The sequence below is a fragment of the Mercenaria mercenaria genome, chromosome 17, assembly GCF_021730395.1.
Source record: "Mercenaria mercenaria strain notata chromosome 17, MADL_Memer_1, whole genome shotgun sequence".
Lineage (NCBI taxonomy): Eukaryota > Metazoa > Mollusca > Bivalvia > Venerida > Veneridae > Mercenaria > Mercenaria mercenaria.
In genome coordinates, this window is record NC_069377.1 from 231,289 (window position 1) to 246,346 (window position 15,058).

Here is a 15,058-nt window from a genome sequence, read left to right on the forward strand (position 1 = left end):
TAAAACGTTTGACAAGTATAATGTCAGGCCACCGCGTGATAATGAATTCTCGCCTAAGCAACTTGTCCAGAGCATTCAAGCCAGTGAACAAATTTTAGTTTTCATATTAACCAAGCTCACATACACAAAAATGATTTATGTAAAAGTATGTTGCGGTAACATCTCAAAGTCTATAAAATTAATTGATTGTTTTTAGGTATTACAGTTTTTTTTTTTTGCTTTAAACTCGAGCTTAAAAAAGAATTGACAAAAATATGAATCTCAAAACATTTATACGCGTAGATCTTCAATATGAATATTATTATAAATACAGTTAAACAATATAAAAAAGAATTTTCAATTTTAGAACAATGTTCCGCTTCGTTTCTCAGTAAGTATGTGTATTTGGGAGGACTTCACATCAGACAGGACGACAGGTAATTAAGTATCTCATTGGTGGATGATTTACGCTTGCTGTTCCGATGATAACGTTTAAGTTAACTATATTGCAAACAGAAAGTCATTTGGGAATTATATATCTATTCCTGTTAAGTCATTATGGGATAATTTATCTTTTTTTTCGATTAAACTCCACAGGAAGTTTGGTAGACAATTCAAGAAGTTAAGACAGCTGTAAGCAATTTCAAAAAGTTATATTTAGCCATCCTATTTAACTGTGATAAACATTTACTGCATTTTTTGTTTAAATATTCAATTGCCAAAAACATATTTAAAGGCAATAGTATGACAGTAATATCGTAATAGTAATTATATCAACCAGATAACAACGTCTAGTAAACACTCAAAAATATGAATCATCAAAATCAAGATATGGTGGAATTAATGACAAATGACAAAGTATTGTTTCTTAGTTTTAGGAGCAATATTACAGAAATTATGGAAAGTTCATTTGCATAATACTGCAGCAATCATCAAAAGAAAGGCGTGCTCCTGGAGGCTGTATAAAACAAATATAATTGCATTAAAAACTTTGCTACTTCTTCTGAGTTGAACCTATGGGCCTAAGCGATTTTGCTACACAAGAAAGAGGTGATAATAATTCATTCGCTGATGTATTGATAACTTTTGCTGGTGTGTTGTTAAGAAAGGGTTTTTACCCTTATTACAAAGATATGTCTTGGCAGTTTCCATATGATTAGTCTAAAATATGGTTTTACTTCACGGCAGCGCATCCAGTTTATAGACATAGAACAATCTTAGAAACAAGAACAAAGATCTGACAGGAACAAGCAAAGTGAGTATAGAAATTGTATTAAAATAGTAAAATGGATCTATAAAATAATAATGCAGTTATAGCATTTCATATTTATTTGCCGAAGTAACGTATCTCCAATCATACATGTTATACAAATATAAAACTTTGTTTATCGTGTTATGATAAAGTGTCAATTGCTACCATTTTTGTAGATTTTGACTGAGCTTTCATTTAAACCGTTGGCAGACTAAAATATATATTTATTTTAGGAGTTTATGCTTATAAATTCTAACTGTTAATCATCCCTAAAATACCATGATTGTTTATTATGATGTAGTCTTTCATTGCAACCTAAAGGCAGCACGAAATCAAAAGTAAACATTCAAATTGTGCTAACGTAATCCTCTGTTTCCAGAATTGTCTTGTTTCTTCGAATCACACTTTATTGCCAATAATGTTAGTCCTGTCTGCATCTCCTGTAAGGTAGTGATCAATTAACAACGCTTGTCATTGATAAGGAAATCTTGACAATTCCAGATTATTTTCTAGTTGTAAAGTAAACAAGTTAATTAGATACGTATCACAGTGATTTGTTTATAAACATCTCTATTACAGCATGTCATGACAGATAAAGAACTGATTAAGCGCTTAGGTATTATATTGCAATTATTAGCGGCCTGAATAAAGCTTCAAGTTCAAATTTCAATTATAAAAAACTGCAATTGAAAAATATATCACAAAAAATGAAACACTTGTCGAATGCTTATTTTGCTAGTTATTTAGAAAAAGCGATTTACACACGTTATAATTTATTTACAAACTGTCTTGATTTCCCATCGAATCACACTTTTATTGCCAATAATAGTTAGTACCTGTCTGCAGCATTAAGCCCGGGATCGAACTCGAGACCCCTCGATTAGTAGATCTGCGCTCTCCCTACTGAGATAAGCGGGCGGGCTAGATCTAGACTAAAATCATTTGGAAGCATAAAAAGTCATAGCCCTCCTTTTTACAGAACAACATAGCAATTTGCGATTCTCTTACGCTGACCTTTTGATACAGGTTTCGTTTCAGATTTATATATTAGATGTTATTAGACATATGCAGAGATACGAACTTAAAAGGAAATGCACTGCAGCGGACGTCGAGACGAGCCGGATAAAATTATTCTGTTATATCCGCATAACTATATTGCTGAAAACGCCAATTTTTTTAAGCATCAAATCAGCTATTCTGCTTTCAAAGATGAATTAAATGAAATGGAGATGACACACAATATGAGCATAAAGCAAAATTAACATATTCTTCTCGGAGAAAAAATCTAAAAACAATAAAATATCGGAAATAAATGACTTACACTGACTTGACAACTGCAAACATTTAATCACGAAATAAAATCGTGCCAGCACACTGTCTGATAAACTGATAATAGAGAAATATTCTTGTTCTATTTATCATGGATCCAATTAGAAGTCTTCTCAAACTTGAATTATATTTATTGCTTGTTTAATAGATCGTGTACTGATTTATGCTTAGCTTAAACACCACCAAGCGAGAGAATATTTCTTCCCAAATAGATTCCTTACCTACACGATTAACATCAAACCACCATAGAAATCTTTCTTAGGATGGAATAAAACTAAAAAAAAAGATGGACGTCCATTTTGATAAAATGATATCTAGCGTCAGTCTGTCAAACATCATATACTCAGCTAAGGTAATGTATTGGGCTAATTATGTTTGGTAAACCAACTGTGATTGAGATGAAAATTGTCTAATACATATAATTTACATTTCTATTAATGTAGTAACTATGAAAATGATTTGTATATTTATCATTCAGTAGCCATTGCAATATCAAACTAATACTTTATATTTTAGTTAGATACAAAAGATATATACAAATATCATTCTAATAATTACAACTCAAGACTTTTGACATGATACTTGGTCTCAAACACAGACAAAAACACATTTCTTCTAACAATTCAGGGTTTATTAATATATCATAGTCATAAACAACTTTTAATAGCCCGACTGTAACAAAAAATAGCATTCCCACAATACTTACGAGAAATAAAACATAAAACTTAAAAGTAAAACGTTCAAGAACAAAACTTATCTCATTTGATAAATGGAAACAATTTATTTTTGTGTCTGGAAATTGCGATTTGTCGGATTTGTTATTTCAGTCGAAGACTTTCATAAATCGACTGAAGCGTCATTGAACGGTAATTTTCATAGAAACGAATTCTTCACACATTTTGCAAATATTTCACAAAAATTCATAAGATTATGTCACAAACTTATGAAATTTACGTTTCGGATCTATACCTCTTTTAAAGTAAAAACGTATATGTCACATTTCTCATTTGTGATATTTTCGAGCATATTTGAAACAAGTGTGTGAAGAATTCACACGAATTCTTAACACGTGTGAAAACACGTGTGAAGAATTCGTGTTTTTGTGAAATTTACGGTTCAACAAAACAATATACAAAGATTTTCGATATTCAAGAAAGATATCTTACTCAAAGCTCAGCAAATTATCTGTCAATGGATGAATGTTGGAAACATGATGTATCCCCTGTATTATACTACTGGTGAGTCAAAATGCATGCACGATGTTCACAATTACAGCATTTTACTATATTTAAAGCAATTTAGCATCCTGGAAGTACTAGAACGTTAGAGATATTATATTATTGTTTATAAAACTTGAAACTATATTGCAATATTGCAGGTTTTTAAATAAATTATTGCTTTAAAATAATAACATTCCCATGCAAATGCTACATTTAGCCTTGTCACGAACGCATCCAATATACATGTATTCAACATCGTTCACACTTTATCTTGTAGTTACGTTAGCGGATTCCAGTTCAGTTCAGTAATAAGTGTAGTCCAGAATATAATATCTATACAAAGATTTACTAGATGGTCACTCTCATTTGATTTCGGCAGCTTCTATCCACCATCATTGTTTAATTTTGTAGTTTCTTTAAAACCTTAAATATATCAAACACTTCACATATATTTTGTTCCTGGTCATACATTGCACCAATATTTGAACGCTGTTTGTATCATTTAGATTCTGAAAGAATGACAAGATTATGTAGGAGTGTCAGGAAGAAAATTGATAAACTTAATTCTCAATATAGGACTGGCTTATTTGGCCTCTCAATCTGACAAGTGTCACAAGTAAGGTAATCGATCATCTACATTTGTACTATTATACTGAACGAATTATTCTTAAGAACAAAAATGACAAAATGTATCAAAAGAGAATCAAAAGGGATACAAAGTGATCCGTAATTTCGTTATAAACATTTAAACAGGACATTTGTAATTCTTTTCACCGTCACATTTCCACTTCAGAACTCATGCAGCAAGATAATTATGTTTTACGTAGTGATACGCGAAGAAAAATCAAACACACACACACACACACACACACACACACACACACACACATAAAAAACACAACAAAGTAATTCATGAATAGTTATAATAGTATCTTTCTATTCAAGATTAAAATAAACCAGATTTTTCTGTTCAATTATAACATTTTATGACGTTTTAGTGGATACGGCAGGAACTATTATCCTTTTTTATAATTCCTTCCAAATGAATAAATGAAAGAAGATTCATATTTCATAATGAAAATTAATCATTTCCCCATATTTTTCAATAAAAATATCCCTATTCTTCTATCATCTTCAAGTTTATATAGCTTTATATAGTTCTTAATTTAGTTCAGTTTAACATTAATCTGTTTCTGAATTTAATTTGCACTGTCAGAAACTATTTCGATATGATATTTAACAGATCAATAATCTTTAACGCCAGTTATTTGAAGTTTGTTTAGTTTTATATAATTCTTAGATTTAGTCCATTTTACATGATTTATTTCTTATCTGGATAGCATAGTCAGAAAGTATTTCAATATCATACTTAACAATTAACTTTTTAGCGGGTGTTATTTTAAAGTTTATGTAGTTACAGATTATGCTTAATTTAGTGCATTTTACATATTTAAAGTGCTGTTAGAAATTATTTCAAAATCAAATTTTAACAAATGGCTTTTTCTTTAACGGCGGTCATTTGAAAGTTTATTTAATTTTACATGATTAACAAATGAATCCATTTTACATAAATATGCTGGTTAATCAAATTTGTATGTTCAGAAACTATATCAATATCAAAATTCACAAATTTTAAACAGTAAAAAGAACAAGCTAATTATATAAAAATGATCCATCAAGGTAAGGGAATACTGCCTTGGAGTTTCGTGAAATCATCTCGCGTCACTCGAAATGACAGATTAGTTGTTTATTACAGACTCGGAGTCGCGTGCAATGGCCATAAAATACCTGAAATCATTATAGTGTTACCTGTATAATTTCGACTCGGAGTTCCCTCAAGTAATTTCTCAGAGTGACTCGACGAAATTCCGCTAAAGTAATAAAACTATAACAATCGGTACTCTGAGTCGAATAAGGCAGTACTCGGAGGAATTCCTCGCTATACAAGACTTTTCCTTCGACGAAAAACGGAAAGTGAGTTTTCCGCATGAGCTGATCTGTAACTAAGAAAAGGGAATCGAATGTGTTCTACACATTTCAGATGAACATTTGTTTTCAAGAGAATAATTTATGTGAAGCTTTTGCCTAAAAGATAATGTTTGTTCACATGTTGTTAAAACATGTATGTTTTGCATAATTATATATAACAAAACACTATTTGTTATTCTGCTCTTTGTGTGCATTTTGATTTCTGGTTCACTTATTCCTGTATAAATTGCGCTTCCTACACAAGACTAGTATGTGAACTGTCAATCTAATGTTGACAGTTTTAAAGTAAATATGAGTTCAGAAGTTTGGCAGTGTGTAACGACATAATCAGTTACCTATATTATTCAAAATGATTATACTACGTTCAATGGGGAGCAGTGGTCTAGTGGATAAGGTGTCGGCCGCTCAGTCCAGGGGTCGTGGGTACGGGCCCGACTGGGGTCACGGCGATGCTTCTCATATGACACCAGTACTGGATTTTCCGAGAAGCGGACCCAGAGTGGTTCCAATAAGCTCAAAGCTTTCATTTCAATCGAGCTAAAACAAATTAGTATAAACTAAAATCGATTTCGAAACACTTTCACACTGAATCAAAGTATTCCAGAATTATTTTGATTTTTTTCTAATTGTATTTCATTGCTAATAAAGTGGCATCTGCCTACACACGTATGTCCATTGTTATGATAGTAATCAATCAACATCGCCTGTCAACGATCAGGAAATCTTGACAATTCTTGATTATTGTCTAGTTGTAAAGCAAACTCGTTAATTAGCTACCTATCGCAATGACTTGTTTATCAGCATCTGTGTTGCAGCATGTCACGTAAGATAGCGAATTGTCTGAGAATTTATGTATTCTGCTTCAGATTAAAGCTTGTTAGTGCTACTAGTATATATTCCGTTTAACAAAATCACTCTTTACTGTAAGACTTTTCTGGTAATGTTATCAACGGAATTCACGTAAAACATAATGGGCTACATGTATATAATCTGCTTATTTTGTTAAACAGTCAATTTTAGAACATATTTATCTTAGTTTTGTTTGGCTCAATTGCCTCGAGTAATTAATTTTGTGCAACAGCAATTCACGGATGTGGTAAGGTTATTTGAAAAACAAGTTCATTCTATAACTGATGACTCAATAGTCAACACGGCACTGTGAACAATAATCATGTTCATTACATTGCATTTGAAGAATGACTTCAAGAAAAATGAAGACAAGTCATTGAACAAAATTTGTCTATTATATCTATCACATATTGCATTACATAGCTTATGTCCGAAGAAGTTCATGGATGATACCAAATACTAATTCCAATGTACTTTATGTCACAAAGTAGCCGTCTATAGTACTAATATAATCCTAAAAACAGTGTAGAGCGCAACTAAACACCCGGTTTGTTTGTCTGATCTGTAAAGATTTTACAGATTCTTTTCGGGAAATCTCCTACCGTTCTTGTTGTGTAAATAGCATATTTGTGTAAATGTGTCTTTCCCAGTCAATCCTGTCGAAAAAGACTAATCCTTGAAAAATGAAATGAAGACAGGTGTCGTGGAATACACGATGTTTTTCTATATTTTGTTTTCATTTATATGAAATTGTTTATAAATCACAATATTTGTTTAAGAAAACGTTATTTTTGATCACCTAAACTAATTATAGCTATACTTAGATGTTAACAAGTAATTCTTTGCTCCTCAGAAAATTCTTCTATCTTCGATCTCTTTACTCCTCATATTATTTAAGTTTTATTATATTTCTTTGCTCCTCTTATGACTTCATAAAAGGCGGGAAAAATTCACGTATTTCACGATTTCTACACTTTTATTGTGCATTTTCATTTTTGGTGAGATACTTTATTATAAGTACACGGGTTTTTACGGCAGTATTTTTAGATTCACACAAGAAATTATATGGAAGTATTATAGTCAATTTTATCTCGGAAAAGGTGCGTTTGAAATTATATATTATTTGTATTCATTATTTGGAAAGAAAATTGTTAGTATTCTGAGAATGATTTAAAATTAAAAGAAATAGTAAATTGTCAAATGTGTTTTGTATTCAATGTGTGTTCAAAAGTGAATCTCCACCACATTGAAATGGTCCCGCGAACCGGATAAAAAGTGTTTCAAAAGGGAAAATTTTAAACGTGATTCAAAGGGATAAATCTGTGTCGAAGATGATGTTGGAAACTTTGTGCAATTCTGTAACATGGAACATCATATTCTGTTTGGATTTTAATCTCGTTTTGTGAAAGTCTGAAAGTGAAAAATTGAAAGTCCTGTCTATTGTGAAGATACGGAAATGTCGTGTGCAATATGGAAAACAGTCACGTGTTATAAATTTGGAATTGTGTTTGTGTAAAGTCACTCAGTGTATTGAAAAAATGCAAGTGATGTAAAATTCTGGAAGCGGAAAGAATGATGACCTCTAGTTGTGAGAAGGAAACAGGGAGAACGGATACGAAATTTGAAAACTGTTTAGTGAGAAATAATAAGGAAATGTGAGTACATTTTTATTATGATATAGTTTATATCAATTCTATTTCATTAAGTGGAATACAGGTGTGAATAATTCATTATGGGAGATACTAATTTGTCATATTTAAAAGGTGTACGGATACGTTTTTATAATTTTGTGAATAAAGAGATAGAAAATGGAGAGTACCTAATGGTATCTAGATCAGAATTCATGGTAAGCGAGGAACATACTGAATTAGAACACAAATTACAGGAATGCAAGTTAAAGATCAATGCTTACATGGAAAAGCCGGCTATTCAGTCTGAAAAAATTGCACTAGCCATCGGAGATAGTGATAGTGAATTCTTACAAACAGTGATAGACAATGATTCAGTCTTGCAGGATAAAGCAATGAGTGTTGTGTATAAAATTGAAAGCGTTCAAAGGGACATTACGAAACAAAATGAAGAATCGAAACCAGAGGTAAAAAAAGGAGCAGATACTGTAATACAAAAAATGTGTGAACTTCAAATGAAGATGCAACAAGATTTTTTTGAAAAACAACAAAAGAGGAATGAGGAGCAAATGGAGGTGCAACAACAGTTTTTCGAAAAACAATATAATTTGAAGATTAAAAGTGCAAACACGGTGAAATCACCAAAAATGGAAATCGACTTCAATGGACTGAATTCTGGGATTCCTTTGAAAGTGCCATACACAAAAATGATATACTTTCACCTGTAGATAAGTTCAATTATTTAAAGGGAAAGTTAGTGGGTGAAGCCAGAAGTGCTATTATTGGTTTGACATTATCAAACGAGAATTATAGTGTAGCAATTCAGATTCTTCGCGAAAGATTTGGCGACCAACAAGATATAATTGATTTACACTACAAGGGTATCATGAATGTCATACCACCGAAGAATACTACAGAAGGATTGAGATTCTTTTTTGACAAGATTGAACGTCATTTAAGAAGTTTAGAAGTGATGCATGAAAATTTAGAACAACACGTTTCCGTGTCTATGATAAGGAGCAAGCTTCCCAATGAAGTTCTTCTTCAACTTGAACTACAGAAAGATGCTGACAATAAGTGATCTATTCAAAATTTGCGCGATCTGCTCCGTCAGTACATAGTTTCAAGGGAAAAATCTGACAAACCAAAACCTCAAGGTGACTCAGTTCAATATGTAAATAAATCAAGACCTCCAAAAAGTAAACCTTTGAGTAATTTCAGTGGTTATAAAGGACCGTCCACGTCAAACCATTCAGGAGGAGTATAAGTTGAAAATGAAAAAGATGGTTCTTCGTTTCAGTCTGCTAGGACATGTAGATATTGCAACAAGAATCACTTGAGTGATGAATGTGTTAAATACAAAACCATTGATGAAAGAAAATCAAAACTAAATGGATGTTGTTTTAGATGTTTAAGGGAAGGGCACACGTCTTCTGACTGTAAAAGTAGTAGAATCTGTGTTTACTGTGACAAATCAAATGTACATCATCGGAGTCTCTGTCCAAAAATGTTTAAAGGTCCAGTGAGGAGAGAAACAGCAAATGTATCAGGAGAAACAACACAAAACAAAATTGAAGAAGCTGAAGGAATCGACTCTACCGAGGCAGCTAATATATCAGAAGAAAATGTAATGATATCCTCGGGAGAAATGGTTCTGATGCAAACTGCTAAGGCGGAGATCGTGAGTCCTCATAACAACAAATGTGCTGATGTGAGAATCCTATTAGATTGTGGCTCACAAAGGACATATATTACGGAAAAACTAGCAGAGAAAATAAACTTAAAGAAAGAAAAGGAAGAAGAAATAAAGTTGGTGACATTTGGGAGCAAAGACATAAAAAGAGTTCGCACACAATGAACAACGTTACGTCTCAAATTGAAAAATGGAGAACATATGAACATAACTGCAAGTATTGTTCCTGTCATAAGTGGAACTATACAAAGGAGACAAATAAGCGTGTTGAGAAAAGATGGCGTCAAAGACATAATTCACAGTGTAGATTTAGCAGATACTATTCCAAAAGGGAGTGAATATTCAAGTATTGAGTTACTGATAGGCAACGACTTCTATCTTGATATTGTATTGTCACAAAGAATAGAAATTCAGCCTGGATTATACCTGCTTGGATCTAAGTTAGGTTGGTTACTTACAGGAAGAACAGACGAAAATTGTGATGAAACAGGAAGCGAAAAAAATATGTTGATTTTAACATACGGGAACAGTGGAACTAAAACACAAGGTTTTCAAAGTATTGATAGTTCGATTCCTACGAAACCGGAATTCGAAGACCTTTGGAACATTGAAGCTATAGCTGTTGTGGATAACAAAGTTACATCTGAGGATAAAGAGATCATGAAAGAATTTACAATTGAAAACGGAAGATATTACGTTACTAGGCCTTGGAAGGAAGGGAAAGAAGTGTTGCCAGTGAATAAAGAACTGTCGTATGGGCGATTCAAATCGTGTGTTAAAAGGTCAAGAAATAAACCAGAACTGTTGGAAAAGTATGATTCTGTTATTCAGGAGCAACTAAGGAAAGGAATTATAGAGGAAGTAAATGATACCAAAGGTGATAGGATACACTATATACCACATCATGCAGTGATGAATCCTCAAAAGTCAACAAAAGTACGCATAGTTTACGATACTTCTTCTAAATGTAAACCAGAATACAACAGTTTAAATGAATGCTTGTATCGAGGACCAGTACTGCTCCATGATTTATGTGGACTTTTGATGAGATTTCGCCTACATAATATAGCTATCATAGCAGACATAGAAAAGGCATTCCTTCACATAGGCTTACAAGAAAGTGAACGTAATGTGACTAGATTTCTCTGGTTGAAATCATGTGAAAATCCAACTACTGAGACGGAAAATATACAAGAATATAGATTCTGTCGTGTACCATTCGGCGTGATTTGAAGCCTCTTCCTACTGGGTGCCACAGTAGAAAGCCATTTGGAAAAATATGACACAGAAATAGCTAGCCAAATGACATCTATGTTGACAACGCTGTGACTGGAGAAAAACAGAAACTGACGCTATTGACCTCTATTTGAAGTCAAAGGAAATATTCAATGATGCTTCCATGAATCTAAGGGCATGGCTATCAAACAATGATAAAGTGAATAATTCAATAGCCTTGCAAGATCGGGCTGAAATGAAAGAAACCAGTGTTCTTGGTCATACTTGGAATCATCAGTTGGATACATTTTCAATAAAACAACCTAACATAGTAAATGAAAACAATGGCTTGACAAAGAGATTGATTCTCAAGGTGATTGCATCAGTGTTTGATCCATTAGGAATGATTTCTCCTACACTGCTCAAAGTAACACTATTGTTACAAGATCTTTGGAAACAAAAGCTTTCATGGGATGATGTGATAGAAGATGAAGAAATAAAAGAAACATGGTCAGAAATAAGGTCAGACGTGAGTAAGATCTCAAAGTTTTCATTCCAAAGATGCTTGTCCATGAAACATGAGGAGCATATTACATACACTTTACTGTGTTTTTGTGACGCATCTCTGAAGTCGTATGCAACTACTGTCTACCTTTATCAGAAGAGTAGTAGCGATGTGAAAGTTGATCTTGTGTTTGCCAAATCACGTGTAGCACCCGTTAAAACGATGTCAGTACCACGGCTAGAATTAATGGGTGTCTTAATAGGTGTGAGGTGTTTGAAATGTGTACATGAGCAATTGAAACTAACTGGAAATTAATGGATCATATATTTGGACGGATTCACAATGTGTGATAGGATGGTTGAAAACAAATAAATCATTACCTATGTCCGTTAATAACCGAATCAAAGAGATCAAGTCATATGACGCAACTAGGATTAGCTATGTGAATTCAAAGGAAAACCCAGCGGACATTGCAACGAGAGGAGCGACTATAACTGATTTGTACGACAACAAACTTTGGTTGAATGGTCCAGAATGGCTAACAGAAAGCCTCGAGATGTCCTCTGAAATAGTGAATAATGATACTGAAGATTCGGATACAGAGATGGAAAGTACAAGGGTTGTGAAAAGTAATTCTGGAAATATAGAGACCGTTTTTCATGACGAGGAAAATGTGTTAATTTCAAATACAATAGATAAAGACCGTATCCGTGACAATATATGTGCTCCTTTTGGGATAGAAAGTACAAAGTTCTCTTCTCTTGATAAATTGATTCGTACAACTGCCTTCGCTTTACGATTCATAAAGAAAATCAAGATACAACAATGTGAAAGTGGTTCATTGACGTCTAAAGAATTGGAAGTTTCGGAGAAAATGTAGATCGTGTATTTACAGAAGAAAAATTTCAATGAAACTTTGACTGGAATATATAATAAGAAAATGGCAACTCTCTAGAGACAGCTAGGACTTTTCATCGATGATGAAGGAATTCTTAGGAGTAGAGGCAGATTAAAAAATTCAGGATTGACGGAAGGAGCAAGACAACCGATCTTACTCCCAAAATGTTAATGGTTTACGCTCTTGATTATTGAAAAGATTCATAAATAAAACTTTCATAGTGGTTTTTCGCAGACACTTTCTCAGGTGCGATTCAGATTCTGAATTCCTCAAGGACGTTCCATGGTGAAATCTGTGTTACGAAAGTGTAGAACTTGTCGTTACTTTGAAGGCGGACCATACAAGATGCCGGCGTTTGCGCCTTTGCCATCTTCTAGAGTACAGGAGTCACTTCTTTCTTCGAAAATTGGACTTGATTATTTCGGACCACTCCAAATAAAAACAAAGGATGGACCAAGGAAGACATGGGTGTGCCTAGTCACTTGCCTGGTAACTAGAGCTATTCATATGGAACTCTTACAAGACATGTCTGCAGAGGAATTCCTATTTTGTTTCAAACCATTTGTATCTCAAAGAGGTACACCGACAGAAATTCTTAGTGATAATGCCTCTCAATTCAAGGCTGCAAGTGAAACAATAAAAACTATTTGGAGACGTGTTTGCCAAAATGATGAAGTGCAGTCCTATGTTGCCAATTCCAGAATCAAATGGAAATTCATTGTAGATTGGCTCCTTGGATGGGAGGAGCATATGAAAGATTGGTAGAAGTTGTAAAAAGATCGCTTCGTAAATCTTTAGGTCATAAACTGCTCACTTTAATTCAGTTACAAACACTGTTGAAGGAAGTTGAAGCAACAGCAAATTCAAGACCATTGGTGTATGTCAACGATGCCATTAACTTAAACATTACACTTACACCAAATCATTTTCTGAGTTTGAACCCGAAAATTGGTATTCCAGAAACAACCAAAGAAGACACTGATTCTGACTATTCACCGTATAAAAACACAAGTGTTAAACTTCTGACAATATGGAAAAAAGGGGCAACGTGTCTTAAACGAATTCTGGAGGATCTGGAGAGAAGAGTATCTGACAAACCTTCGTGAATGTATGCAGTCAGAATTAGTCAACGAACAAACAGTCACATTATAGTGCTCAAGTTGGAGATGTGGTTCTGATAAAAGATGACTTGCCTCGCGGTGTTTGGAGAATGGGACGCATATGTGAGTTTCTTCAAAGTCGGGATGAGCAGATCAGATCTGCAAAAGTGAAAATAACTTCCGGGAAAGTTCTTGGTAGACCTTTGAATTTACTTTACCGAATTGAGTGTTACAGCCAGAGAGAATCTGAAGTGAAGACATCGACAGAGGATCAAAGAGGAAACATTCATATTCAACCGACAAAAGATCAAAGTAGACGTGTGGTACGTAAAGCTGCAGATCTTGCAAAACGAAGGATCAAGGACCTGTTAAATAGTGATTAAAGTAAATTCCTGTAAGAGGAATTTATTCAGTAAAATGAAATATTTGTGGTGTTAGATTCGATGGCAGTTTTAGATTTATGATTACATTCATGTCTGGATTTTATTAAAATTAAAAGAACTAAGCATGACTGAATGGTTCATGCTGTGTGTATTATATATTTAATGATAATTTTATTCCTTGTGCTTTGTGTAAAGGTTGTTGAGTTTTGTTTTTCAGAAGGAATTAAAGGAACTAAATATGAGTTGATGACCTATTTGTTTTGTGTGTATATATTCAAAAATAGTGTTATTCTTTGTGAGCTTGTATAAAGACAGTTTAATTTGACAGTTGTGTTTTATATATTCAAAGAAAGTGTTATTCTTTGTGAGTTTGTATAAAGGCAGTTGAGTTTTGAAGTTCTGTGCTACATATTCAATGATAGTATTAAAAGTGATGATAAAAGTGGTCATTGTTGAAGACGAAAATAATTCAGTTAGAGATGAAAATAAAAAAAAAATATCGGATAAAAGATGACGATGATGGTAAAATGATTGAAGATAAAAAGAATGAAAATGTTAAGGATGATAGTACAGTGACTGATGACGAAACTGAAAAGAGATGTTGACAACAGCATAGCAATAGTGATCATAAGGATGATGTGTGGTTCTACACAGAAAACTGAAATGAGGATTTAAAGGATTGTATTTCTCTTGTTTATAATCATGAACACTATGAATCTTCCTCCGTGGCAGGAGTGTCGTGGAATACACGATGTTTTTGTATATTTTGTTTATATTTATATGAAATTGTTTATAAATCACAATATTTGTTTAAGGAAACGTTATTTTTGATCACCTAAACATGTGATTTTTCGATAAAACTAATTATAGCTATACTTAGATGTTAATAAGTAATTCTTTGCTCCTCAGAAAATTCTTCTATCTTCGATCTCTTTACTCCTCATATTATTTAAGTTTTATTATATTTCTTTGCTCCTATTATGACTTCATAAAAGGCGGGAAAAATTCACGTATTTCA

The 15,058-nt window shown here is 33.1% G+C and overlaps 4 protein-coding genes across 4 annotated transcripts in view; 3 read left to right on the plus strand and 1 right to left on the minus strand.

Annotated features, from left to right (window-relative positions):
* Positions 1 to 15,058, minus strand: part of LOC123537544 (uncharacterized) — a 276,487-nt gene that overhangs the window by 206,871 nt on the left and 54,558 nt on the right. The gene's annotated exons all lie outside the window — the stretch shown is intronic.
* On the plus strand, positions 10,141 to 11,172 carry LOC123536021 (uncharacterized). Its single transcript, XM_045318788.2, has one exon. It carries the CDS (start codon positions 10,141 to 10,143, stop codon positions 11,170 to 11,172), a length of 1,032 nt encoding a protein of 343 aa, XP_045174723.2.
* On the plus strand, positions 11,339 to 11,974 carry LOC123536020 (uncharacterized). The gene has a single exon (XM_045318787.2). The coding sequence runs from the start codon at positions 11,339 to 11,341 to the stop codon at positions 11,972 to 11,974; it is 636 nt and encodes a 211-aa protein (XP_045174722.2).
* Positions 12,903 to 13,663, plus strand: LOC128550178 (uncharacterized). Its single transcript, XM_053528643.1, has 2 exons — positions 12,903 to 13,046; positions 13,259 to 13,663. The coding sequence occupies exons 1-2, from the start codon at positions 12,903 to 12,905 to the stop codon at positions 13,661 to 13,663; spliced, it is 549 nt and encodes a 182-aa protein (XP_053384618.1).